This window comes from Leucoraja erinacea, chromosome 2 (genome assembly GCF_028641065.1).
Source record: "Leucoraja erinacea ecotype New England chromosome 2, Leri_hhj_1, whole genome shotgun sequence".
NCBI lineage: Eukaryota > Metazoa > Chordata > Chondrichthyes > Rajiformes > Rajidae > Leucoraja > Leucoraja erinaceus.
This window is the reverse complement of record NC_073378.1, coordinates 126,066,717-126,093,558: the sequence shown is the minus strand read 5'-3', so window position 1 is coordinate 126,093,558 and position 26,842 is coordinate 126,066,717. Positions and strand designations below refer to the sequence as shown.

Sequence of the window (26,842 nt, the reverse complement as noted above, 5' to 3'; positions counted from 1 at the left end):
GGAATGAGTGGGTGAAGTTTCGGGTCTGAAGAAGGGTCTCGACCTGAAGCGTAACCTATTCCTTCACTCCAGAGATGCTGCCTGTCCCGTTGAGTTACTCCAGCTTTTTGTGTCCATCTTTGGATTGATGCCAATCATGTATTGTCTTTGTGCTGGCTTGCAAGCATGCAACAAAAAAGCTTTACAAAATGTACCTCGGTACACGTGACAATAAACTAAACTGAACTGAACTGTGGCTGTGAGTGAACGCTCCCTTCCGTGAGTCCCCTCTGCTCTCTTGAGCCACCGTGGTGTAATGCCACAGGCCTCAGCCAGATCGGACATGACCTCCTAAGAAGTTATCTTCCTGCTCCACTGCGATGAAGCAGCGTCCCAAGTTCTTTCCCATGCATTTTGTCTGCTCCACTGCAAAATCTCCTCAAGGAATGCCTACTTTGAAGTTCTCCCCCTCTCTCCGACGAGACTTCTGCAACATCCTCTCCTTCTGCTCCCCCGCTGTGATTCCTCCCGCTCTCCAACTCCACGACCCAGTTTTAACCCGCACTCGATCTCTGTATGTTTCGTTGTCACATTTTCCTAGCTAACAGTGATCTGTTCTACATTTTCCTTTATCCTCATCCTCTTTGATGTCTCGTTTTCACACCTTACACTTCCTTATCTCTGTGTCTGCCTCTCCCCCTGACTCTCAGTCTGAAGGAGGGTCTCAACCCGAATCGTCACCCATTCCTTGTCTGTAAAGACGCTGAGTGACTCCAGCATTTTGCGTCTATCCTAAGTAGTTGTCCCTTTGCATCAAAACGCCACCATATCGTGACCTGGCCCAACGCAATAGCGCTGAATGTCATTCGTTCCCACAAGGTTTATTGACAAGACCCCGAAAAGGTTTCCGCTCTGCTCTGTGTCATTTTACTTTTAAACGACAGGGTTAATCGAGCTCCAAAAATCGACCAGAAACTCCTTGTCATCGCCATGTTGGTCATGGCCGGAATACCTTTGTCTCGGCACGTGTTTGATCCCGCTTTTCCTTCCGGTTTCCTTTTGGAACTACTCGGGAAGAGCGCCCGAGGGCCCAAGCTACTGCAACGCTTCTCCTAGCCTGTCAGAAAAAAGAGGAATCTTTTTTTTAAAAACAGAACCAGGGGTGTAGCCATCTGGCCCTGAGTGCCTGATTCCATTATTTCTGCCCATTAACGTGGAATGGTACTTGTTTAAATGAGAGAGTTAAAATATATTTTTTCTCAATTGCGTGCGGATCAGAAAAGCTGAGACAGGCAAACAGTGTGTGGGTGTCATTACGGGATAACAAAATTGCTTATTCTCACTAAGCCCAGGGATGTGACAATAAATTGGCCCGCGTTATTATTTTAATATAATTGCATATCTTGAGCCCGTGCGCGAGAATATATTGATCAAGGAGAAATTAAGGAGAAATATGGCATCATATCAAGAAAATAATGCAAGTAAGCTGATAAGAAGAATGGTCCCAAATGACAGAGTCTAAGAACAGCAAGATAAGCAGTTATTTTAATATGGAATCATATCTTATCATTATAATAATTTTTCCAGCTCAGTGCATTCACAGACTTTCAATAAAAAAGGCAGACAGTCATTGTTACAGATTGCCTGGAGAAATTTTGTCTGATGTAGCCCGTGAGTGCAATAAAAGCAAATAGTTACGACTTGTATTCTGCGAGCTTTTTGCCCTGGGTTGTCCCTGGGGACTCCTGAAGTCACCTCAAATGTACAATAATGACCAGAATAGCTGGTGGCTGGTTAGTCTAGCAGCGTGTCTGACAGTATTATCGGAGTATTGCTACTTTTCACAGGCCAGTGGCGGCTCATGTTATTTGACGTGAGTTTGGAAGGTAAAAAAACAAGATGGTGTTAGAAGAAAAACGATGCAAAGGATTAGGTCGTGCATCCATTAGGTCGTGATTCAGCTTCAGTGAAAAACGATAATTTGCAAAGGAAAATAGTGGATGTGTTGCAAATATCATAAAGTGCAAATGTCCTTCTGGATTTTTCATTTCAGTTTAGTTTAGAGATGCAGCGCGGAAACAGGCCCTGCGGCCCACCAACCCCGCATCGACCAGCGATCCCCGCACACTAACACTGCCCTACACACACATTAGGGACAATTTTTACATTTACACCAAGCAAATTAACCCGCAAACCTGTAGGTCTTTGGAGTGTGGGAGGAAACCGAATATCTCGGAGGAAACCCACGCAGGTCACGGGGAGAACGTGCAAACTCCGTACAGACAGCACCCGTAGTCGGGATTGAACCCGGGTCTCTGGCGCTGTAAGACAGTAGCTCTACCGCACCTCACTTTCTTTATACATTTGATGCGGAAAGCCTATTCCAGTTTCACACAGTGCATATTTGGAAGCCACTTCAGGAATCTTGGACAATTCAGACTTGACTTCCAGACAATTCAGGATGCTCATGCAGAAGCAGGCTTCAGATTATTCAATAGAGTTTATTGTCACAGGTGGAGTCAAAAGCTTTTGTTGCATGCTAACCAGTGGGCAGAACGACAAGTCATGATTACAATCGATCCATTTACAGGGTGTAGATACTTGATAAGGGAATAACTTTTAGTGCAAGGTAAAGCCAGTAAAGTCCGATCAAGGATAGTCCGAGAGACATCAAAGAGGTAGATAGTAGTTCAGCACTGCTCTCTGGTTGTGGTGGGGTGATTCAGCTGCCAGCACCAAAATTCTTGAAGTGATAAAACAAGAAGGAAATGGGAGTGGAACCTAAATCTGTGCAGTTCTTTCTGTGAAAATCCAAATGCTCATTGTGTGGAATACAAGAGAGATAGCTGATCTGGAATTTGGAAATCCACCCAGAAGACCATTTTCTACCAAGTTGCTTCGAACAAATATGTATTTCTGATGGATTCCAAAGGCTCCAAGTACGGTATAACAGACAAATTAATTATCATCAATTAAAAACTTATTTTAAAGCGAATGGTATGTTAGCATTCATAGCAAAATGATTTGAGTATAGGAGCAGCGAGATTCTACTGCAGTTGTACAGGGTCTTGGTGAGACCTGTGATTCAGTTGCCTGATAACAGCTGGGAAGAAACTGCCCCTGAATCAGGTGGTGTGTGTTTTCACACTTCTATATCTTTTGCCCGATGGGAGAGGGGAGAAGAGTGAGGGGCCAGGGTGTGACTTGTCCTTGATTGTGCTGCTGGCCTTGCCGAGACAGCTTGAGGTATAAATGGAGTCAATGGAAGGGAGGCTGGTTTGTCTGATGGTCTGGGCCTCGTCCACAATTCGCTGCAATCTCTTGCGGTCTTGGATGGAGCTGTTCCCAAACCAAGCTGTGATTAGAGGCTCACATTGCAACGAAGCAGCACCCAATAACGCAGAACATTGATGGGGACCATCCTTAAGGAGATCTCTCTTGTACACAATTAGCATGTATAAGAAGGAACTGCAGATGCTGGTTTACATGGGAGATAGACTCAAAATCCTGGAGTAACTCAGCGGGACAGGCAACATCTCTGTATTGAAGGAATGGGTGATGTCTTGGGTCGAGAATGGGAGTAGTCAGGGGAGAGGGAGACACGGAGATAAGGAAATGTAAGGTGTGAAAATGAGAAATTTGAAAAGACAAATGAGAAAATGGTTTGTTGAGATCAGGGAATAGAATAGAATGCCTTTTATTGTCATTCAAACAGCTTGGTTTGAACGAAATTGCCTTTTCTACAGTCTTAACATTACACACAAAAAAAAACAAGACCCACACTTAACATAATTTACACAAACATCCATCACAGTGAATCTCCAACACCTCCTCACTGTGATGGAAGGCAAAAGTCTTATCTCTTCCCTTTGTTCTTCAGAGGGGACGGAGATAAAGGAAAGTGTAGGATAGATCTTTGATAGGTAGGAGAAGGTGTCAACGAAGCATACAGAGATCGAGTTTGGGTTAAAACGTGGTCGTAGAGCTGGAGAGCAGGAAGAATCAGTGAGAGAGGGTGTTGCAGAACTCTCGACGGAGAGAGGAGGAGAACTTCAAAGTAGTCATATCTTGGGGGGGATTTCGCAGTGGAGTATGGCTCCCCTTCAGCCAATGGATCTCAAGCTCAGCCATTTATTCAACACTGCACTGATCTCCCAGCCTGACCCTCACTCCATCACCCAGCCCCAATTCACTCCTTGGTCTGCTCAGGTTAGTTCAGTTCAGTTTAGAGACACAGCGCGGAAACATGCCCTTCGGCCCACCGGGTCCGCACCGACTAGTGTTCCCCGCACACTAACACTATCCTACACACACGAGGGAAAATTGTACACATACACCAAGCCAATTGCCCTACAAACCTGTCCGTCTTTGAAGTGTGGGAGGAAAACCAAAGATCTCGGAGAAATCCCACGCAGGTCACGGGGAGAATGTACAAACTCTGCGCAGACAGCACCCGTAGTCGGGATTGAACCTGGGTCTCCGGCACCGTTAGCGCTGTAATGTAAATTCTTGATTAGTACGCGTGTCAGAGGTTATGGGGAGAAGGCAGGAGAATGGGGTGAGGAGGGAGAGATAGATCAGCCATGATTGAATGGCGGAGTTGACTTAATGGGCCAAATGGCCTAATTCTACACCTATCACTTATGACCTTATGAACTCCACCGCTGCGCCACCGTGCGGCACTGTGCATTGATCATCGAGCACCGATAGACACCCACAGGGCAGGTCATTCTCCGCAACTGTTTAGATCACAATTTACACCCGTGAACAGTCAAAATTAAATCCCTGTGCACCGCCACAAACTCACCATGACCCACAGAGCAGCCCCACCGCATCCCTAAATGCGAGCGTAATTAGACATTTTAAACAGTCAATGGCTCTGCCAAAGCTTTGGGCAAAGGAATGTCACGTGAATGCGGTGTAAGGATATATTTAGCCATCATGTGCTGATTCTGACGTACAGAATGCTTCAAATGCACAAGTCAGACTTCATGACAGCAAAGGCTGGAGGATCTTAAACAAACCATTCCTCATAATATGTGTCAGAAGGAACTGCAGATGCTGGTTTAAAAATAAGACAACCGCAAAATGCTGGAGTAACTCAGCGGGACAGACAGCATCTCTGGAGAGAACGCATGGGGGACGTTTTGGGTCGAGAGCCTTCCTCAGAGACATTCCTTCTCTCCAGAGATGCTGCCTGTCCTGCTGAGTTACTCCAGCATTTTGTGTCTATCTTCCATCCCTCATAATAGTTTTGCTCCCCGTCAGTATTTCAAGACACGCCTTAAGTAAAATAAAAATTTGATCTGTCCTCCCGGGTTTGCTTTGTCATTTCAAATCACGAGCAAGAAATTTCCAGGGACTTTCACTCAAATTGAATGCTACTGAAGAATCTTTAATCTAAGCCTTAAAGGTAAGGGTGGGGAAGGGGGGGGTGCACATTAGTATTCAAATGGACTGTGAAGTATTTTAATAAACTTTCAGGCAGTGCTTTTTAAGCGGAATGGGTCACGGTGGTGCAGCGGTAGAGTTGGTGCCTTCTTGCCCCTGTCCCACTTAGGAAACCTGAACGGAAACCTCTGAAGACTTTGCGCCCCACCCAAGGTTTCCATGCGGTTCCTGGAGGTTCCCGGAGGTTTTTGTCAGTCTCCTTACCTGCTTCCACTACCTGCAACCTCCGGCAACCACCTGCAACCTCCGGGAACCGCACAGAAACCTTGGGTGGGGCGCAAAGTCTCCAGGTGTTTCCGTTCAAGTTTCCTAAGTGGGACAGGGGCATGACAGTGCTTGCAGCGCTGGAGACCCGGGTTCGATCCCGACTACGGGTGCTGTCTGTATGGAGTTTGTACGTTCTCCCTGTGACCTGCGTGCGTTTTCTCCGAGATCTGTGGTTTTCAATGAATCTTGAATCTCCAAGGCAGCTTTGCTCTTTGGAGTCTGTGCTTGGCAGCATTCTGTGTGCCGTTTGCATGTGACAGAGCTTCTCCAGTCCTAGAGAGAGTTGCCCACAACATGAGTATTCATGTTGCCCTTTACAACAAGCGCCGTGCTTATATATGTATATATCTATATATTCTTCGCGGGCCAGGTGAAATCCTTCAAAAGCTCATAAGCCTTTGAGATGATATCTTCAAAGTAGATGATACAATAGAGCAGTCGCTCCTGTGTTCCCTCTGCTTTAGTGGCAAATTATCTTATCCAGAAAAAGCACCTGCAAAAGCGTCCCTTTGCAGTGTATCTGAGAGCATTTCTCATTCCTGATGCACTGCCATATCCTCTGCAATGAAGGGAGAAATTTAGGAGCACCAGCTCATTTGGAGGCTTGGACCGAGTGGATGTGGAGAGGATGATTCCACTGGTGGGAGAGTCTAGGACTAGAGGTCATAGCCTCAGAGTTAAAGGATGTTCCTTAAGGAAGAAGATGAGGAGACATTTCTTTAGTCAGAGGGTGGTGAATCTGTGGAATTCTTTGCCACAGAAGGCAGTGGAGGCCAAGTTGGTGGATATTTTTAAGACAATTGATAGATTCTTGATTAGTACAGTTGTCAGAGGTTATGGTGAGAAAGCAGGAGCATTGAATGGCAGAGTAGACTTGATGGGCCAAATGGCCTAATTATACTCTTATCACTTATGACCTTATTTCTACGCCCCTACAATAGAGACAAAAAGCTGTAATATCTCCAGAGATGCTGTCTGACCCACTGAGTTACTCCAGCTTCTTGTGTCATATCTTCTGTTTCAACGGCATCTGCAGTTCCTTCCAACACATCTACACCCCTACCTCTGATATTAATTCCACTTTTGTTTTTACTGCCAATTTCTCTGGGTTTTGCCGTAATTCCTGTCCCTGACTGGGGGCGTGGCATGTGATTATTTTTAATCCTCTGCCAATGTATTGTTTAGTTTAGAGATAGAATGTGGAAACAGGCCCTTCAACCCACTGAGTCTGCGTCGACCAGGGATCCCCACACACTAACTCTATCCTACACACACTAGGGACAATTTACACATACACCATCCAATTTACCCACATACCTGTACGTCTTTGGCGTGTGGGAGGAAACCGAAGATTTTGGAAAAAAACCCATGCACGTCACAGGAGAATGTGCAAACTCCGCACAGACAGCACCCGTAGTCAGGATCGAACCCGGGTCTCCGGTGCTGCAAGCGCTGTAAGGCAGCAACACTACCGCTGCGCCACCGTGCCGGAGAAGGCACAGCATGGAAGCATGATGTTCGGCCCATCAAATATGTGGTGTTTCATTGGAAATTCCTCCTAATCTGTGCTTTAGAAGGAGATATAATGTTGTCGTCCAAGAACATTTTGAAGCTTAATTGGATGCGGTTGTGCCAATGATAATCACTATATGACTCTGCCTCGAGCCGCTATTTTTATCTGCATTTTCAATGTGTGAAGATTGCGAAGCTTTTCTTCTTTTACTAACCTTGAAGGAAAGGATGGTTCTAGACAGGTTAAGTCAAATTACTGGCATATCGCTCACCAGATAATATCAGCCTGAACACCTCCGCTCAGTCCACCTAAACCTACCTGATCTCCCAGTTGCTAAACACTTTATCTCCTCCTCCCATTCCCACACTGAACTTTCTGTCCTGGGCCTCCTCCATTGTCAGAGTGAGGCCCGGTGCAAATTGGAGGAGCAGCACCTCATATTACACTTGGACGGCTTTACAGAGTTGCTGCTTTACAGCGCTTGCAGCGCCGGAGACCCGGGTTCGATCCCCACTACTGGTGCTGTCTGTACGGAGTTTGTACGTTCTCTCCGTGACCGCGTGGGTTTTCTCTGAGATCTTCGGTTTCCTCCCACACTCCAAAGACGTACAGGTTTGCAGATTAAGTGGCTTGGTGAATGTGTAAATTGCTTCCAGTGTGTGGGTAGGATAGCGTTAATGTGCGGGGATCGCTGGTCAGCGCGGACCCGGTGGGCCGAAGGGCCTGTTTCTCTAAACCAAACTAAACATAGGTGCTATCCTCATTTGATTTCCCAAAATGCACTAGTTGGGATTAAATTCTATCTGCCAATGCTCTGCCCAACTTTCCATTAGATCTCCCCCCTTGCTTGGACAACCTTCCTCCTGGTGTTCTCCATAAGCATGCTAACCTTACCGCCTACATTCACATGCACTATCTTGCATTCAGTATTCGTTTTGAAATGCTGCACAGGTACTTAAATCCTGTTACAGCAGTGACTGCTAATGCACAATCTGCAATCACTCCTGGAACATGCTTTATTAACATCACGTTGGAATAGTCTCACAGCACTGAGGCAGGATCTTCAGCATTTCAGGGTGGCAGCACAATATCACCCTCTCAATGTCAACTAAGGATGAGCCATAAGTTCATGTTCATGTTCATTAGTGATAGGAGCAGAATTAGGCCATTCGGCCCATCAAGTCTACTCCACCATTCAATCATGGCTGATCTATCTTTCCCACTTAACCCCATTCTCCTGCCTTCTCCCCATAATCCCTGACACCCATACTAATCAAGAATCTATCTATCTCTGCCGTAAAACAATCCACTGACTTGCCCTCCACAGCTCTCTTTGGCAAAGATTTCCACAAATTCACCAGCATCTGATTAAAAAAAAATCCTCCTCATATCCTTCCTAAAGGAACCTCCTTTAATTCTGAGGCTATGACTTCTATTCCCAGACTCTCCCACTAGTGGAAACATCCTCTCCACATCCACTCTATCCAGGCCTTTCACTATTCCTAAATACCTAAGTCCTAAATGCTAATAAATATAAATAGCCAACCTACTTTTCTTTATAAATCTGAACTTGCACAGAAACAATCTCCAATCCCCTCATAAGCTTTCCAAACATTTTCCTCCAGTACCAACCACCTGATTGCTGGAATATGACTCTCTAGTCCCTGTGCCTGGAGGTCCTATTCTCGTCTTGTCTTGCAGCTTCCATCCCCCGCCTGACACATATTTATTAAAAATAAATAAAATCCTGACAAAGGGGCCATGATATAAAAAGTGGAACACCCCTTACATTACCTTCTTAGTTTGCTAAATTAATAGCATTCACTAACGCCAAGCACCTTAACCTTTAATTTTAATGTCTTGTATAACCACTCAAACTTCCTCAAATAGTTTTAGTTTAGTTGAGAGATACAGGCCCTTCACCCCACCGAGTCCGCGCCGTCCAGCGATCCCCGCACAGTAACAGTGCCCTAAGCACACTAGGGATAGTTTTTCATTCATATCAAGCCAATTAACCTACAGACCTGTACGTCTTTTGAGTGTGGGAGGAAACCGAATATCTCTGAGAAAACCCAAACGGTCATGGGGAGAATGTACAAACTCCGTACAGTACAGCACCCTTGGTCGGAATTGAACCAGGGTCACTGGAGCTGTAAGCGCTGCAAGGCAGCAACTCTACCGCTGCACCACGGAGCCGCACGTTATATTTGAAGCAGTTCAATCACTTATCTTGGAGGAAGAAAACAGGCTGGGCTTCCTTAGAAAGGAAATAATCAAATTTGCAACATTGGTTAATTGTTGGATGTAGGGGTAATTTCAAGTAGGAAAGAAAAGTAGCATGGGCCATATACATACAGTAATTACTGATAAACTTAGGGAGGAATTCAGGGGCAATGTGTAAGAAGGAACAGCAGATGCTGGTTTACACTCCAGCATTGTGTGTCTACCTTCGGGGAATACTGGAGAACCTTCCTTGCCTAGAGGGTGAGTAGAACTTGCCAAATGGTTATGATAAACAGGGACCAATTCAAGGAGATAATGATTTAATAGAAAGGAGAAGATTTGCTGATAGGGTCAAATGAACGAGTGGGAAGAGGCTGATGTGAACTATACATTGAATCACAAAAAGCCGAGTAATGCAGCAGGACAGACAGCATCTCTGGAGAGAAGGAATGGATGACGTTTCAGGTCAAGACCCTTCCTCAGACTGATGCTTCTCCAGCGATGCTGCCTGTCCCATTGAGTTACTCCAGCTTTTAGTGTCTATCTTCAATTTAAACCAACATCTGCATGTCCTTCCTACACATTGAGTCATGTTGGGCTGAGTGGCTTCCTTCTGCATTATACATTCTTGTTAGCGTTTGGTAGTAAGGTGATTTTCCCTTATAAATGTTGTGCTAAACACTCGACTGGTGAAATCTCGCAGCCTTCCTGCAGGAAAATCTCCTTGGGATAAGGTGATATCTGCTCAGATTTCAACCGGAGAGCAGTGCTGAACTACTATCTACCTCTCGGACTATCCTTGATCGGACTTTGCAGGCTTTACCTTGCACTAAGCGTTATTCCCTTATCATGTATCTGCACACTGTGAATGGCTCGATTGTAAAAATGTATTGTCTTTCCGCTGACTGGTTAGCACGCAACAAAAGCTTGTCACTGTACTTCGGTACACGTGGCAATAAACTGAACTGAATTACTGAATTTTTTAATTTATTTTTTCTCTCCCTTCTTCTCAGTTGGAATTCATATCGGACGCTTCTGTGGCCAGGTCGCTCCAGACCGCATCCACCCCGTCACGGGTATCCTGTCATTAACGCTGCACACAGACACAGCGATCGCCAGGGATGGCTTCTCTGCAAACTACTCCGTTGTCCAGAAGAATTTCTCAGAGAGTGAGTATAAACCGATTGCTCGTCACCATTTGCTTTGGATGGATTTCTCCGTTCATTGCTGGACAATATCAACGACGTTGACGTACTGAATTAGATTATATGGAGCAGCCACTACTCTGAAGTTTATTGTTGATAATGTGGATTCACTCATATTCAACAGCATTCCTTACAGAACCAACTGAGCCAGATTTTGCCAGCAGCAAGGCAAAAGTACATCTTGCTTTCATATATTCCCCAGTGTGCCTCATAAGTTAATAATCATCCATTAGATATAGTTTAATTTGGTTTAGTTTAGAGATGCAGCATGGAAACAGCCCCTTTGGTGCACCGAGTCCACCAACGACCAGCGATCCCCACACATTAACACTATCCTACTACACCCACTAGCGACAATTTACACATATACCAAGCCAATTGACCTAGAAACCTGCACGTCTTTGGAATGTGGGAGGAAAACGGAAGATCTCGGGGGAAACCCACGCAGGTCACGGGCTGAACATACAAACTCCGTACAGACAGCACCCGTAGTCGGGATCGAACCCAGGTCTCCGGCGCTGCAAGGCAGCAACTCTACCGCTGCGCCACCATGCCGCCCTATACCAAAGCAGAGAGTAGGCGAGACAATTCTGAACATAGTACAAGAGAATGTGGCCAGACTAGTGGAAGGTATTTTTGTGGTGGTGATCGCGATACAGTTTGATTTATTACGGTCATGGGAAAAGACGAAAGCAAACTAGGAATAAAGGTTCGAGGGCCAGTTTTACTGGACTGCAGCAGGTTTAGCAAAAGCAAACTGGAAGCAGCTACTTGTAGATTAATCAATCTGTGTGCAATGGGAGGCTTTCAACACGGGAGCTTCAAATGGTTCAGAGCAAGCCTGTTTGTACACAGAGGGTGGCAAGAATACCACATCTCACCCTTTTCCCCCACCTATCATATAACAATTGCCATAGAAGGTATGTTCAAGAAGGAACTGCAGATGCTGGAAAATCGAAGGTAGACAAAATTGCTGGAGAAACTCAGCGGGTGAGGCAGCATCTATGTCACCTATTCCTTTGCTCCATAGATGCTGCTTCACCCGCTGAGTTTCTCCAGCATTTTTGTCTAGTTCCATAGAAGGTATATAAGGTAACATAAAGTATATGGGTGACATTTCGGGTTGAGACCCTTCTTCAGACTTCAAAACATGCAATACCTTCACACATACATGTCACAGAGACATGAAATGTTTGGTGATGCTAGTGATTGGGTTATTGTGAAAGAAATGATCACTTGGTTTACTCAAGCATTTAGGAGATTGAGAGCGGATCTTATAGAAACTTATACAATTTTTAAGGGGTTGGACAGGTTAGATGCAGGAAGATTGTTCCCAATGTTAGGGAAGTTCAAATCTATGATAGTCCTTTTAAACCGATAGAATTTTTTCAGGAGAAGGTAGGCATGCCGGTGCAGCAGGCAGAATTTTAGATGGTTAGCGGATCTTATAGAAACTTCTACAATTTTTAAAGGGGTTGGACAGGTTTAGATGCAATGACTTTTAAAACATTTAGATGAGAAACTTTTTTTCACACAGAGAGTGGTGAATCTCTGGAACTCTCTGCCACAGAGGGTAGTTGAGGCCAGTTCATTGGCTATATTTAAGAGGGAGAGTGGAGTGATTGGGGTGGGAACTTGAGTGTGCTTAAGGCCATTGGCAACAAAGTGCATACGTAACTGGTTATTAATGAAAACCAGCATTTAAAGTAGACGGGGGATGCCTCCAAATATCCTGACACCATCTCAGACGAGGTTGGGACTTACATCAAAGCCAAAAAGCAAGCACATTGGGGAAACATTTGAGAAAGAACTGCAGATGCTGGAAAAATCGAAGGTAGACAAAACTGCTGGAGAAACTCAGCGGGTGAGGCAGCATCTATGGAGCAAAGGAATAGGTGACATTTCGGGTCGAGACCCTACTTCAGACTTATGTGGGGGTAGGGGTGGGATGAAGAAAGGAAGAGGCGGAGACAGTGGACTGTGGGAGAGCTGGGAAAGGGAGGGGAAGGAGAGAGAAAGCAAGGACTACCTGAAATTGAAGGTCAGTTTAACAACCCCCTCTCTCACTGCCCCCCCCCCCCCCCACCCCCCCCCCCCCCCTCTCTGTGATTCCCCCTTTACCCCCCAACTCAACAACCACAAACTCTATCCTATCCCCCCTGGGCAAATCCCTACCTATGTCCAAGACACCTCACACGCTCTATGTTTCCTCCATGATTTCCGTTTTCCAGGCCCCCACTCCCTCATCTTCACTATGGATGTTCAGTCACTCTACACCTCCATCCCCCACCAGGAGGGTCTTTCTTGAAGCCCTCCATTTCTTCCTCGACCGCAGAACCAGCCAATCCCCATCTACCGATACTCTCCTCCGCCTAGCAGAGCTGGTCCTTACCCTCAACAACTTTTCCTTTGACTCCTCCCATTTCCTCCAAATCCAAGGCGTAGCTATGGGCACGCGCATGGGCCCCAGCTATGCCTGTCTCATTGTAGGGTACGTCGAACAATCCTTGGCTCTATCCCTGAACTCTACCTCCGCTACATTGACAACTGCATTGGTGCTACCTCATGCAGAACTCACTGACTTCATCCAATTCACCACTAAATTCCATCCGGCACTCAAATTCACCTGAACCATTTCTGACACTTCCCTACCATTCCTTGACCTCACTATCTCCATCGCAGGTAACAGACTACTGACCGAAATCTACTACAAACCCACTGACTCCCATGGCTATCTGGACTACACTTCTTTCACCCTGCTTCCTGTAAGGACTTTATCTTCTTCTCCCAATTCCTCCATCTACGCCGCATTTGCTCCCAGGATGACGTGTTCCACACCAGGGCATCGGAGATGTCTTCATTCTTTAGGGAACAGGGGTTCCCCTCTTTGGCTATAGATGAGGCTCTCACAAGGGTCTCCTCTATATCCCATAACTCCGCTCTCACTCCCCATCCCCCTTGGGCAGAGTCCCCCTTGTCCTCACCTTCCTCCCCACCAGCCGTCACATACAACAGATAATCCTCCGACATTTTCGCCACCTCCAATGGGATCCCACCACTGGCCACATCTTTCCATCGCCTCCCCTTGCGGCTTTCCACAGAGACCGCTCCCTCCATAATTCCTTGGCCAATTTGTTCCTTCCCACCCCCTCCTCTGGTGCTTTCCCTTGCAACCGCAGGAAATGCTACACTTGTCGCTTTACCTCCCCCCTCGACTCTTTCCAAGGACCCAAGCAGTTTTTCCAGGTGAGGCAGAGGTTCACCTGCACCTCCTCCAACCTCATCTATTGCATCCACTCTTCCAGGTGTCAACTGCTTTACATCGGTGAGACCAAGCTCAGGCTTGGCGATCGTTTTGCCCAACACCTCCGCTCGGTACGCATTAACCAACCTGATCTCCCGGTGGCTCAGCACTTCAACTCCCCCTCCCATTCCAAATCCGACCTTTCTGTCCTGGGCCTCTCCATCCATAGTGAGTCCCACCATAAATTAGAAGACCAGCACCTGATATTTTGTTTGGGTAGTTTACACCCCAGCGGTATGAACATTGACTTCTCCAATTTCAGGTAGTCCTTGCTTTCTCCCTCCTTCCCCTCCCCTTCCCAGCTCTCCCACAGCCCACTGTCTCTGCCTCTTCCTTTCTTCTTCATGCCCCCCCCTACCCCCACATGTCTGAAGAAGGGTCTCGACCCGAAACGTCACCTATTCCTTCGATTCCATAGATGCTGCCTCACCCGCTGAGTTTCTCCAGCATTTTTGTCTACCTTCACATTGAGGAAACATGTGAGTGTGAAGTAACCAGTCGGTGGAAAGACTATACATGATTACAATTGCGCCATTCACAGTGTATAGATACATGATAAGGGAATAACATTTAGTGCAAGATAAAGCCAGCAAAGTCCGATCAAAGATAGTCCGAGGGTCACCAATGAGGTGGATAGTAGTTCAGCACTGCTCTCTGGCTGCAGTAAGATGGTTCAGTTGCCTAATAACAGCTGGGGAAAAACCTGTCCCTGAATCTGGAGTTGTGCGTTTTCACACTTCTGTTCCTTTTGCCTGATGGGAGAGGGGAGATGAGGGATTGGCCAGGGTGCGACATTATGCAGCTGACCTTGCCGAGGCAGCGTGAGGTACAAATGGAAGGGAGGTTGGTTTGTGTGATGATCTGGGCTGCGTCCACAATCCCCTGCAATTCCTTACGGTCTTGGATGGAGCTGTTCCCAAACCAAGCTGTGATGCATCCCGATAAAAATGCTTTCCACTATCACAGTCTTAATACTGTTCTCTCCCTGACTGAATCTTTTTTTACTACCAATCATTCATTCTGACACCAACATCCTTTCTGTGACTGAATACTCTACAGGGAATATTGATCATTCATATCCAGAGCCTCTACAATCCTCTCCCATGCTCTTAGTGATAAGGTGAAATGCATTACATCTGCACCTGGTAATTTAAGGCGCAGGAAGGAACTGCAGATGCCGTTTTACATTGAAGATAGACACACAATGCTGGAGTAACTCAATGGGACAGGCAGCATCTCTTGGGGAGAAAGAATGGGTGACGTTTTGGGTCGAGACCCTTCTTCTGACTGAAAGTCCGGGGAAAGGGAAACGAGAGATATCGATGGTGATGTAGAGAGATAGAGAAACAAATGAATGAAACATCCCCATTCATTCTCTCCAGAGATACTGCCTGTCCCGCTGAGTTACTCCAGCATTTTGGGTATATCTTGGATGTGAAGTCTAATCAGGTACAATATTAAACACAGCTGGGCTGCTGCCCTGAATAGTCAAATATCCCAACCTGCAATTATGGAGCTGGAAAAAAGCTGAGAAAATGGAAGAAAAAAGAAAGATCGAATAAATTAAATGATAGATTCCATTATATCAAACATATCATGTCTCTGTGACAATGTATGTGTGAAGGGATTGCAGGTATGTTTTTAAATTGCGTTTGATGAGCATTTGTCGGCACTGGGCCTATATTCGTTGGAGTTTAGAAGAATGAGGGAGGACCTCATTGAAACGTACAGAATAGTGAAAGGCTTGGATAGAGTGGATGTGGGGAGGATGTTTCCACTAGTGGGAGAGTCTAGGACCAGTGGTCACAGCCTCAGAACTAAGGGATTGATTCCTGGGATGGCAGGACTTTCATATGAAGAATAACTGGATAGACTCTGCTTGTATTCGCTAGAATTTAGAAGATTGAGGGGGGATCTTATAGAAACTTACAAAATTCTTAAGGGGTTGGACAGGCTAGATGCAGGAAGATTGTTCCCGATGTTGGGGAAGTCCAGAACAAGGGGTCACAGTTCAAAGATAAGAGGGAAATCTTTTAGGACCGAGATTAGACTTTTTTTTTTCACACAGAGAGTGGTGAATCTGTGGAATTCTCTGCCACAGAAAGTAGTTGAGGCCAGTTCATTGGCTATATTTAAGAGGGAGTTAGATGTGGCCCTTGTGGCTTGAGGGATCAGGGGGTATGGAGAGAAGGCTGGTACAGGATACCGAGTTGGATGATCAGCCATGATCATATTGAATGGCAGTGCAGGCTCAAAGGGCCGAATGGCCTACTCCTGCACCTATTTTCTATGTTTCTATGTGATGAGGAGGAATTTCATCAGTCAGAGGGTGGTGAATCTGTGGAATTCTTTGCCACAGGAGGCTGTGGAGGCCAAGTCAGTGGATAAACCTAAGGCAGAGTTAGATAGATTCCTGATGAGTACGGGTGTCAAGGTTTATGGGGAGAAGGCGGGACCTCATGGAAATGTAGGTGAATGGGGTTAGGAGGGAGAGATAGATCAGCCATGATTAAATGGCAGAGTAGACAAATTCTACTATCACTTATGACCTTGTGACCTTATGACGGGTGGCACCTTCAGCGATGGCAGCCTTGCCAATGGTCTGTCTGTCTTTTCGTATTTTATGGTATTTTTGGTGTGTTTCAAAAAAGTTTGTGTTAATGTTCTCTGGTTTGTGAATGTTGTATTGTGGGAAAGGGGGCCACACATTGATGTGGACATCCCATGACATTTTCCTCGTGATAAGCAGCAGACACCCCACGACGGGCCTGGGGGCCAACTTTTTCTAACGCACGTTGTGCATTGTTTAAGTGTGACTGATAAAACGTGACCCCCTCGTTTGACATCACATCTCACCACATCCAAGAGAGGTAGGCATAAGAGAGGAAAAGCAACAAATTAATTTTCGAAGGAAGTATCCAGTCTCTGTTAGAAAGCAGAGCAATTAATTAGCAGGAAGCAAGCTTTCACTACGACAGAATGTGATGAATGGTTAGTTATTCTGCTATCGGTGATACGCATTGAGAATCAGAGAGATGGTGGTTTGTCCTTTTGTTTCCTGAAATGGAATATTTTTTTCACATCCGTCTGAACAAACCTTGCCTCATCTGCAAGATGCCACCTCGAGCGATGTTGTACTGTGTTGCACCTGGGGATATTTTGCCTTTATATTAGTGCTTCAAGTGCGAGTCATTATTGATTTTTAATGGAAGGGTTTAATATGAACCACAGCTCATATGAACATTAGCGTAGGTGTCATTTGTCCTCCCTTTGGCTTGATGCAATCTATCTTGTCTCCTAGGCAGCATTGACAAAAAGTCTCAGTGCAAGCTAGATACAGTAGGAGTGAGATTCAAAGAGAAATGTTTTTGGCAGAACTGCTGAAGTCGTAGATTCTGACAGCATTAATTATGACCTTTATTGAACAAAAATGACAGTGAAAGCCAGCAAGAACTGCTTCTCGTCTGACCGCCAGTGATTTAAAGATTCGCATCGAGGTGACAGAAATGGCGCAAATTGTATCAACAGTCATTTCTGATGTCCAAACGTCTGACATGCCAGCTTGTTGATATTATATATGGTTGGGCTTGACAGCTTAAGTATGTACCTGAGGCTGTGCGGTTCTCAATAACGTTCAAAAGTTTATATTACAAAACCACATGGAGGATTATGTTATCCCTTATTTGTTCGCGTTTGATATTGTTGGTGGGTCGGAACAAAGAGTAGGCGTAGGAAGGAACTGCAGATGCTGGTTTACAGCGAAGATAGACCACAAAATGCTGGAGCAACTCAGCGGGCCAGGCAGCTTCTCTGATTCTTCATTCTGATTCATCTAATTACTCAGTCTGAAGAAGGGGCCTCGACCCCAAATGTCACCCATTCATTCCTTCTACCCAAAGATGCCGAAGAAGGGTCTCGATCTGACACTTCACCCATTCCTTCTGTCCAGAGATGCTGCCTGTCCCGCTGAGTTACTCCAGCATTTTGTGACTTGTCTTCAAAACAAAGAGTATTACTGACCACTCTTCCAATTGTGGTGACCATGAGTGCCATATGTTTCTGCCTGTTTTTATCATCCAACATGAAAATCAGTAATGGGGAAGGGTGGTTGGAAAGAATATTTGACCATTGTTAATAAAGAATAATTCTGTGGAATTATAATTTACTAGAATGTTGCCTGGGTTTCAGCAACTAAGTTACAGAGAAAGGTTGAACAAGTTAGGGCTTTATTCTTTGGAGCGCAGAAGGTTAAGGGGGGACTTGATAGAGGTTTTTAAAATGATGAGAGGGATAGACAGAGTTGACGTGGAAAAGCTTTTCCCACTGAGAGTAGGGAAGATTCAAACAAGGGGGCATGACATGAGAATTAAGGGACTGAAGTTTAGGTGTAACATGAGGGGGAACTTCTTTACTCAGAGAGTGGTAGCTGTGTGGAATGAGCTTCCAGTGAAGGTGGTGGAGGCAGGTTCGTTTTTATCATTTAAAAATAAATTGGATAGTTATATGGATGGGAAGGGAATGGAGGGTTATGGTCTGAGTGCAGGTATATGGGACTAGGGGAGATTATGTGTTCGGCACGGACTAGAAGGGTCGAGATGGCCTGTTTCCGTGCTGTAATTGTTATATGGTTATATGGTTATATGGTTATAATTGAACACAGAACAGCACTGTTCAAGACCGCTCCTTTCAGCCCACAATATCTATGCCGACAAGATACCACAGAAGGCTGTGGAGGCCAAGTCAATAGATATTTTTAAGGCAGAGATAGATAAACTCTCGATTAGTACCGTTGTCAGGGGTTATGGGGAGGAGGCAAGAGAATGGGGTTCGGAGGGAGAGGTAAATCAGCACGATTGAATGGAGGAGTAGACTTGATGGGCCGAATGGCCTAATTCTGCTCATATCACTTATGAATTTATGAATTTATGAAATTAAACTCATCTCCTCTGCCTGCACCGTTAACATTTAAAAGACTGGAAGATGAAAACTTTGCCTTACTGATGGCAACCTGGACTATATGGTTTACCTTTTAAAGCCTTTTCTGAGGAGACGCTATCAGTTGCAAAGATAAACTCAGAAATGCCGAAAATCTCTGTGAACAAAGATGGATATGCGATTTGCACAAAGGAAAGAACACTTCTTTTCATACAACTCTTTAGACATTCACCAGCCCTGTTAAATACATTGTGGACCTTGAGATAGAATGATTTGGAGAGATTCTCCAGGGGGCATGTTGACTGATCGCACCTGGGTCGATGGTAGCTGTTGAATTATTGATGCATGAAAGTTTTTTTAGATGGAGACAGTTCAGTCTATTGTATGTGAAGCTTAAGAAGATATGCCCAGCAACTGTCAATTTCTGTCAGTGTTCTTGCGTCAATACTTATATTTTATTTGGTGAAAGGTTTCAGACTATACCTTTATTTCTGGCAATGTTGAGTAGGCTGTGTCTATTCCTTGGAGCGCAGGATGAGAGGCAGTGTTTCCACTTTGAAGGAAATTACCCGAAATTCGGGAAACTCTGGTTGTCCTCGGGTAATTTTAGGGAAAGGAAATAATTTCGGGAAATTTCCTGTCCCGGTAAGCCTGCCCCAACTGCGCACACGCGGATACCGGGCCCACTGCGCATGCGTGGGGAGACACGAAGGGGTCTAATCAGGCCGCGGGACGATTTGCGGAAAAGTATGTACGTGTATATTCACGACCATCCGCGCCTGTCAGCCGCATTACAATTGAAAATGGCGGCAGTGACGCGGTAGGGACACCGTCTCCCACGCGTGCGCAGTGGGCCCGGTATCCGTGCGTGCGCAGTTGGGGCACCAGTCACACATGCTCAGTTGGGGAAGGCTTACCGTGCCGAGAAATGCCATCAAATTCCAAGTAATTTGGAATTCTATATCATGCATTTTTTTTTTGAGGTGTGAAAACACTGATGAGTGGTGATCTTATAGAGATGCATGCAATCATGAGAGGAATAGATCGGGTAGATGCACAGTCTCTTGCCCAGAGTACGGGAATCGAGGACCAGAGGACATAGGTTTAATGTGAAGGATAAAAGATTGAATAGGAATCTGAGCAGTAACTTTTCCATCCAAAGGGTGGTGGATGTATGGAACAAGTGTAAAGGAGTGTAAACTAGTGTAGCTGGGACATGTGTGTGCAAGTCGGGCAAGTAAAGAACAATGAATGAAAGAAATGCAAAAATGTAACGATGATGGTCGCACACGGCAGCAGCTTACCAGGCCTGTCCCACCTGGGCGTCATCTGCACGTCACACAGGCGGCGCACAAAGATTTTGTGAATCCCAAAATCCTGAGGCAGTGACCGCACGTCACTGCCTACGCCACCACGCGCCATGCGCGCATTACACGCGCGTCGTGCGTCGTGACACATAAATGACGTTGCGTAAATGACACCAAAGTGGGACACGCCCATTAGTTTTGTTGAGGGGATGGCAAGTTATCATCTCTTTATATATTCTCCCCAATTTTTAGTTCCAGTGACCTTCAGTTTGTAACTTCCATTTGACAAAAGGAAGATTTTGAATGCCGAACTATGAAATCACCTGGAATTTGGAAAGTGAAGGTGGCCGACATGGATTTTTAAAAATACCAGTTGTGCTTGGTTAGCACCATGAGGGATGTTTCAGAGTTGTAGCAGGCAGAGCATGAGGGTGAAACTGGCGGCATCGTTTAGAAGGGGATTTCTAGAAAGGATTAAGGGGTAGGAGAGTGGGCAATTCTAAAAATTGATTGCAAAAAGATAGGAAAAAGCAGCTGGTCTCCTAGGAGAGAAGAGAAATGTCTTTGTTTAGAATCAGAATGGCGTGATGGATATGTCATGGGAAGGGATGTGCAGGAAATGAAGTTGTAGGAAGGAACTACAAGAGATAGGTTGAATAAGTTAGGTCTTTATTCTCTGGAGCGCAGAAGGTTAAGGGGGGACCTGATAGAGGTCTTTAAAATGATGAGAGGGATAGACAGAGTTGATGTGGACAAGCTTTTCCCTTTGAGAATAGGGAAGATTCAAACAGGAGGACATGACTTCAGAATTAAGGGACAGAAGTTTAGGGGTAATATGAGGGGAAACTTCTTTACGCAGAGAGTGGTAGCGGTGTGGAATGAGCTCCCAGTGGAAGTGGTGGAGGCAGGTTCATTGGTATCATTTAAAAATAAATTGGATAGGCATATGGATGAGAAGGGAATGGAGGGTTATGGTATGAGTGCAGGCAGGTGGGACTAAGGGGAAAAAAGTTTGTTCGGCACGGACTTGTAGGGCCGAGATGGCCTGTTTCCGTGCTGTAATTGTTATATGGTTATATGGTTAACTGCAGATGCTGGTTTAAACCGAAGGACCTGTTTCCACATTGTTTCACCATATGACACTATCTACAGTATGACTAAGTTCCAGGTCCACAATACTCTTTCAACAGAAAATAAAACTGCTCAATGCCCCTCCAGTCTGTCAACTGTTGATTTTAAAATCTACGATCCTCCATTTACTCAACTCTCTGCTACAGCGGATACATTCTTCCAATTCATTGCTAGTCCCTCAATTAAATTTTTCATTTCACATTCGATAGGAATTCCCTCGGAATTATTCCCTATCTATTGGCATTGCATTATTGGAAGAACAATTCCACAAGTTACCAATGTGCTCTGAGTGAAAGTATCCCAGCAGAGAGAGAGAGAGAACAGCTCAGGAAGAAGGATCTCAACCCAAAACGTCACCCATTCCTTCCATCCAGTAATGCTGCCTGTCCCGCTCAGTTACACCAGCGTTTCGTGTCTATCCCAGGAGTTATATTTGCCATTAACACAGCCAGATATGAACACTTTGGACAACAGCTAATACCAACAGAACTACATTCAGGACAGAGGAGGAACAAACTGTGGAGGGAGAGAGAGAATGAGGGTTAAAATGATAATTGAATTCACATCGTACTTCATTGAATTGAATTGAATTGAGTTGAGTACTTTATTGTCACATGTGACAAGTCGCAGTGAGACTCTTTGCTTGCCATACCCAAGGTATGCGAATAGTCGCTGACAAAGGGCGCTTACGAAGTTCCAAATTCCCCCCCATCCCCCGTACCAGTTCCCCCTTTGTTCTTCCCCCCTCCCCCTCCCTCACGGTGGTCCCCACCATGCCGGGATCTCCTCTGTTCCTTCCCCCGGCAGCAGCGCCTCACTCCCACTTGCCCGTCCTCGTCCGTCGCTGAACGCCAGCATCGACCGCCATGCTGAACTCACCACTAACGCTGACAGGTCCTCTCTGTGGCGCCGACCCTGGCCCCAGCCACGGGTTCCGTCAACCCAGGCGCCGATGGCCGCGGGCTCCGTCGAGCCGCGAGGCTCCGGCCCGCGAGACTCTGGCCTCGGCTTCTCAGCGGAAGGCAGAATTATTTGGGGGGCAAATTTGAACATCATAAAACAAAAACATTCCATTTCAGAGGGACAATCGAGGAGAGCATCTTCATCCTCGATCAGTCACAGTAATGAGAAGAGCTCATATTTGTGTATTGTGTGATCATTGGCGTCTCCCTACCCTCGGTACAAGAACTGTTCCAGAGCCGCTGTCTGAAAAAAGCTCTGAGAATAGCTAAGGACACCTGGATCTCCTGCCATCAGGCAAGAGATACCGTAGCATCAAAGCCCGGACTACCAGACTGCTAAACAGCTTCCTGCCACAGGCTGTGAGGCTGCTAAACAGTCACACCACCTGATTCTGCGGCTTTGCACTGACATTTGAATAACTCTGGCACTGGCCACTCAAATCAGCTGCCCTGGACATTTTAATGATTGTTTTTACTGTATTTTAATGTTGCTGTTTTACCTGCTTTTAACTATTTATACTGTTTCATCAGGGGCTGGATTGTTTTTACTGTTATTATGTGTGAAATGTCTTAAGTTTCATGTGCGATACTCCGGTATTCTCTGGGAAACGTCTACTCATTTTCCACTGTACAATTGTTGCTTTGCAAGATGACAATAAAGGTTGATTGATTGATTGTTCTTTTTATGTCCAGATATTCAATGCAACGAATCGCTCGGCTTGGAATCAGGCAAGATTCACGCTGATCAAATTTTGAGCTCGAGCAATTACAATTTATACTGGTCCTCGGAAAGATCAAGACTGAATTACCCGGAAAACGCCTGGACACCGTCACAAGACACCAACAAAGAATGGATACAGGTAAACACAGCCACAACTTTTTCTCCCTTGACACTGAATGTCATTAATAAACAAAGGCCTTTTTTTTCCTGCTGCCATCTGAGATGCGTGCAACGGATGAGAATTTCCAGCTTTGAACTGGCAAAGGCAAATGTCCCCAATCCAAACATCAAACACGATTTCCGAGCATGCAATCTTCTAAAATCAGTCACATAACTGAGACCGATGGAAAATGCCATGAGAAGCATGTCCCCATCAGTTCCATTACTTTTCTGCTCGCTTTCACCAGCATCATTTCTCTCTGACATGCTGAGAAATGTTAATTGTAGGGATGGGTAACTCAGACATTTCCTCCAACAATGCCCCGCGAGTTTGATTTTTTTTTAACTCAGGAGAGCTCTTGGGTAAATTCGCATCGTGGGACAGGCCCTTTACTGGGAACCCTGGCGATGTCCCACATCCTTGCTAGTCAAACATCAGCTACTTCAAAGCATGGCCGAATGGCCTACTCCTGACTCATTAACTATTGTCTAGGACGAACAATGTTCCAGTAGCTCATCTCAAACATTAGCCACGGCCGTGACACACAGCCATGGATGCCCCTGAAGGTCCGTATAAACGCTCCCAACATCATTTTCATAGAAACATAGACAATAGGTGCAGGAGTAATTTGTCTGGCCCTTCGAGCCAGCACCGCCATTCAATATGATCATGGCTGATCATCCAAAATCAGTACCCCGTTCTTGCTTTCTCCCCATATCCCTTGATTCTGTTAGCACTAAGAGCTAAATCTAACGCTCTGTTGAAAACATCCAGTGAATTGGCCTCCACTGCCTTCTGTGGCAGAGAATTCCACAGATTCATATGGCCCTGAGTTTCCTAGAAGACTGACCAGTCAGCCAAGAGAGAAGGCCCTGAAAATCATTCTCAAAAATCTTTGAGCGTTGTTATTGATAAAAAAAATGTGGCAGCACATAATTGTCACATCACTGTTTGTGGCCTCGTGTCTGGATTAAACATTTAAAAAAAAATCATAATTGGGGTTGGAACAATCTATTTTAAATGTATTAATAATTTTCACAAGATGGGGACAGAGATGTGTCCCCTGAAGAAGGGTTCTTTGGTTCTCTCATTTCTTGGTGCCAGAAATCCCCTCAGTTTCAATATTTTCCACTTGGTCCTCCAATATTCCAAATGAATTTAAACTGGAGGTGATGAAGGGAGGGCTTAAGGCCAGAAAGGGATATTGTTCAAGCTGTTTCCTCAGTTCAAGAGCAACGGCTGATCCTGGGATTTAGACTGGTCGGAATATACCCATTGGGGCGGCGGCTTGCCCATTAATTCATTTTGCAGCAGCTATTTGCAGTCATAAATTCCACAATTATAAAGTGTGCACAGACATGTCTTTTTTCTAATTGTAAAAGGAGTCAACTAAATGTTCAGGGTAAAATAAATGTATATCCGTCTCAAAGAACAAAGTAGGACAATACTTCTCATATCATAGCAGGTCTAATCCCCATAACCAATCAGTTGTCAGGGTAAGAGATCCCACATCTGTTTTTAGTCAAAGGTCTAATTCTGCTCTATATGTTGACTTTATAATTTAAAGATCCATTATTATTAATCTTATAGCAGAGGCCCAAGGATGGCTAGACATGGAATTCATCACTGGGTTATTTGGTATTGATTCTGATGTAAAGCCTTTCTGGACGTGCCGGAGAATTAGCATTCTTTGTCGTCAGCTGTTTATGATGCAACTTGTAAAGCATACTCATTCATTTGTTGAGAGGCACAACATGCTGGAGTAACTCAGCAGCACAGGCCAGAAGGAATGGGTGACGTTTAAACCGTCATCTGCAGGGTGGTGAATCTGTGGAGGCTGTGGAGGCCAAGTCAGTGGATATTTTTAAGGCAGAGGTAGATAGATTTTTGATCAGTACGGTTGTCAGAGGTTATGGGGAGAAGGCACGAGAATGGGGTTAGGAGGGAGAGATAGATCAGTCATGATCGAATGGCGGAGTAGACTTGATGGGCCGAATGGCCTAATTCTACTCCTATCACATGAACTTATGACGTTTCTGGTCGAAACCCCTCTTCAGTCTGAAGAAGGGTCTCGATTAGAAACATCACTCATTCCTTTTCTCCAGAGATGCTGCCTGTCTCGCTGAGTTACTCCAGCATTCTGTGTCTATCTCGGGTTTAAACCAGCATCTGCAGTTCCTTCCTACACTGTTACTTGCTACCAAAATGTTCAAAGCGTGTGACTGTGGACTTATCCATCTGCATCTAAACTGATTTAAGCGAAAATAATGTTTTAACAAAAAATCTATTTGCGAATTTTCAGAAGAAATTATTGCAGTATTTATAGTTTTTGAAAAAACAAACTGTGTTCGACGTTGAATGGCAAGACTGATATTGGTGATGCATTTGAATGAATTCAACAAGATGGTCTTTCTCTGCAAATATCATGGTTTTTGACCATGAAGACACACCTTCAAAGCATCCAAATGATGTGCCAGTATTTTCACCTCGTAACATCCAACAATGCAAAGCACCTCTTCGTGACACTTTTCCCCAGCATGTCTCTTCACAAATAGAGTGCGTCGTAATATTGTAGCACTAGGATAGTGCTTGGTGGCATCTTGGTTAAGAGGGAGACACACAAAGAGTTGCAGATGCTTGAATCTTGAGCCAAAAACAAGGTGCTAGAGTAGCTCAGCTTGTCAGGCAGCATCTGTGGAGGAATGGATAGATGATGTTTTGGGTCAGGACCTTTTGTTAGACCCAACTGGATGAGAAGCCAGAGTTTTAGTTTAGACACAAAATGCTGGAGTAACTCACCCCTAGTTTATTCCCCCTCTCTCTACTCTCAGTCTGACCCGAAACGTCACCTATTCCTTTTATCCCGTGATGCTGCCTGACCCATTGAGTTACTCCAGAATTTTGTCGGTCTATCTTCGGTATAAACCAGCATCTGCAGTTCTTTCCAACAGCATTTTAGTTCAGTTTAGTTGAGGGATACATCATGGAAACAGGCCCTTCAACCCATCCCGTCCATGCTGCCCAACGATCACCTGTACACTAATCCTATCCTACACACTAGGGACAATTTACAGAAACCAATTAACCTACAAACCCGCACGTCTTTGGAATGTGGGAGGAAACCGGAGCACCCGGAGGAAACCCACGTGGTCACAGGGAGAACGTGCAAACTCCGCACAGGCAACACCCATAGTCAGGATTAAACCCAAGTCCCTGGTGCTGCAAGCCAGCAATTCTACCGCTGCACCACCATGCCGCCCCAAGACTATTAGGACTTGACTATTGATCTGGAGATGTGAATTAGAATCCCCTCATGGCAACTGCAAGATTACAAATTGAATAATTAAATCAATTTGGATATCTTCAAAAGGAAGTCACAGTAAATGTAGCCATTACTTAATAGAAACATCTGATGCACGGATTTCCTACAGGGAAGGAATTCTGCCATCTAATCCCAGTCTGGTTCATGTTTGACTCGGACATGGTTGACTCGAAGCTGCTTCCTCAGCTGAACGACAATTTGAGATAGACAATAGATATTGGCATTGCCAGTTACATCCGCATCTTGTGAATATTATTAATAAATATAAAACACATCCTCACCTTCGTCCTCTTTGGTCTCTCGTTTTCACACCTTACCCTTCCATATATCCGCATCTCCCACTCCCCTGACTCTCAGTCTGA

At 45.2% G+C, this 26,842-nt stretch overlaps 1 protein-coding gene across 1 annotated transcript in view; it reads left to right on the top strand.

The window, feature by feature from the left end:
- The window catches only part of nrp1a (neuropilin 1a), a 249,136-nt gene that overhangs the window by 123,663 nt on the left and 98,631 nt on the right, over positions 1 to 26,842 (top strand). Inside the window, exons 6-7 of the mRNA XM_055665192.1 lie at positions 10,447 to 10,602; positions 22,971 to 23,137. Coding sequence (XP_055521167.1) covers positions 10,447 to 10,602; positions 22,971 to 23,137 — 323 coding nt within the window. The remainder of the gene's footprint in view (positions 1 to 10,446; positions 10,603 to 22,970; positions 23,138 to 26,842) is intronic.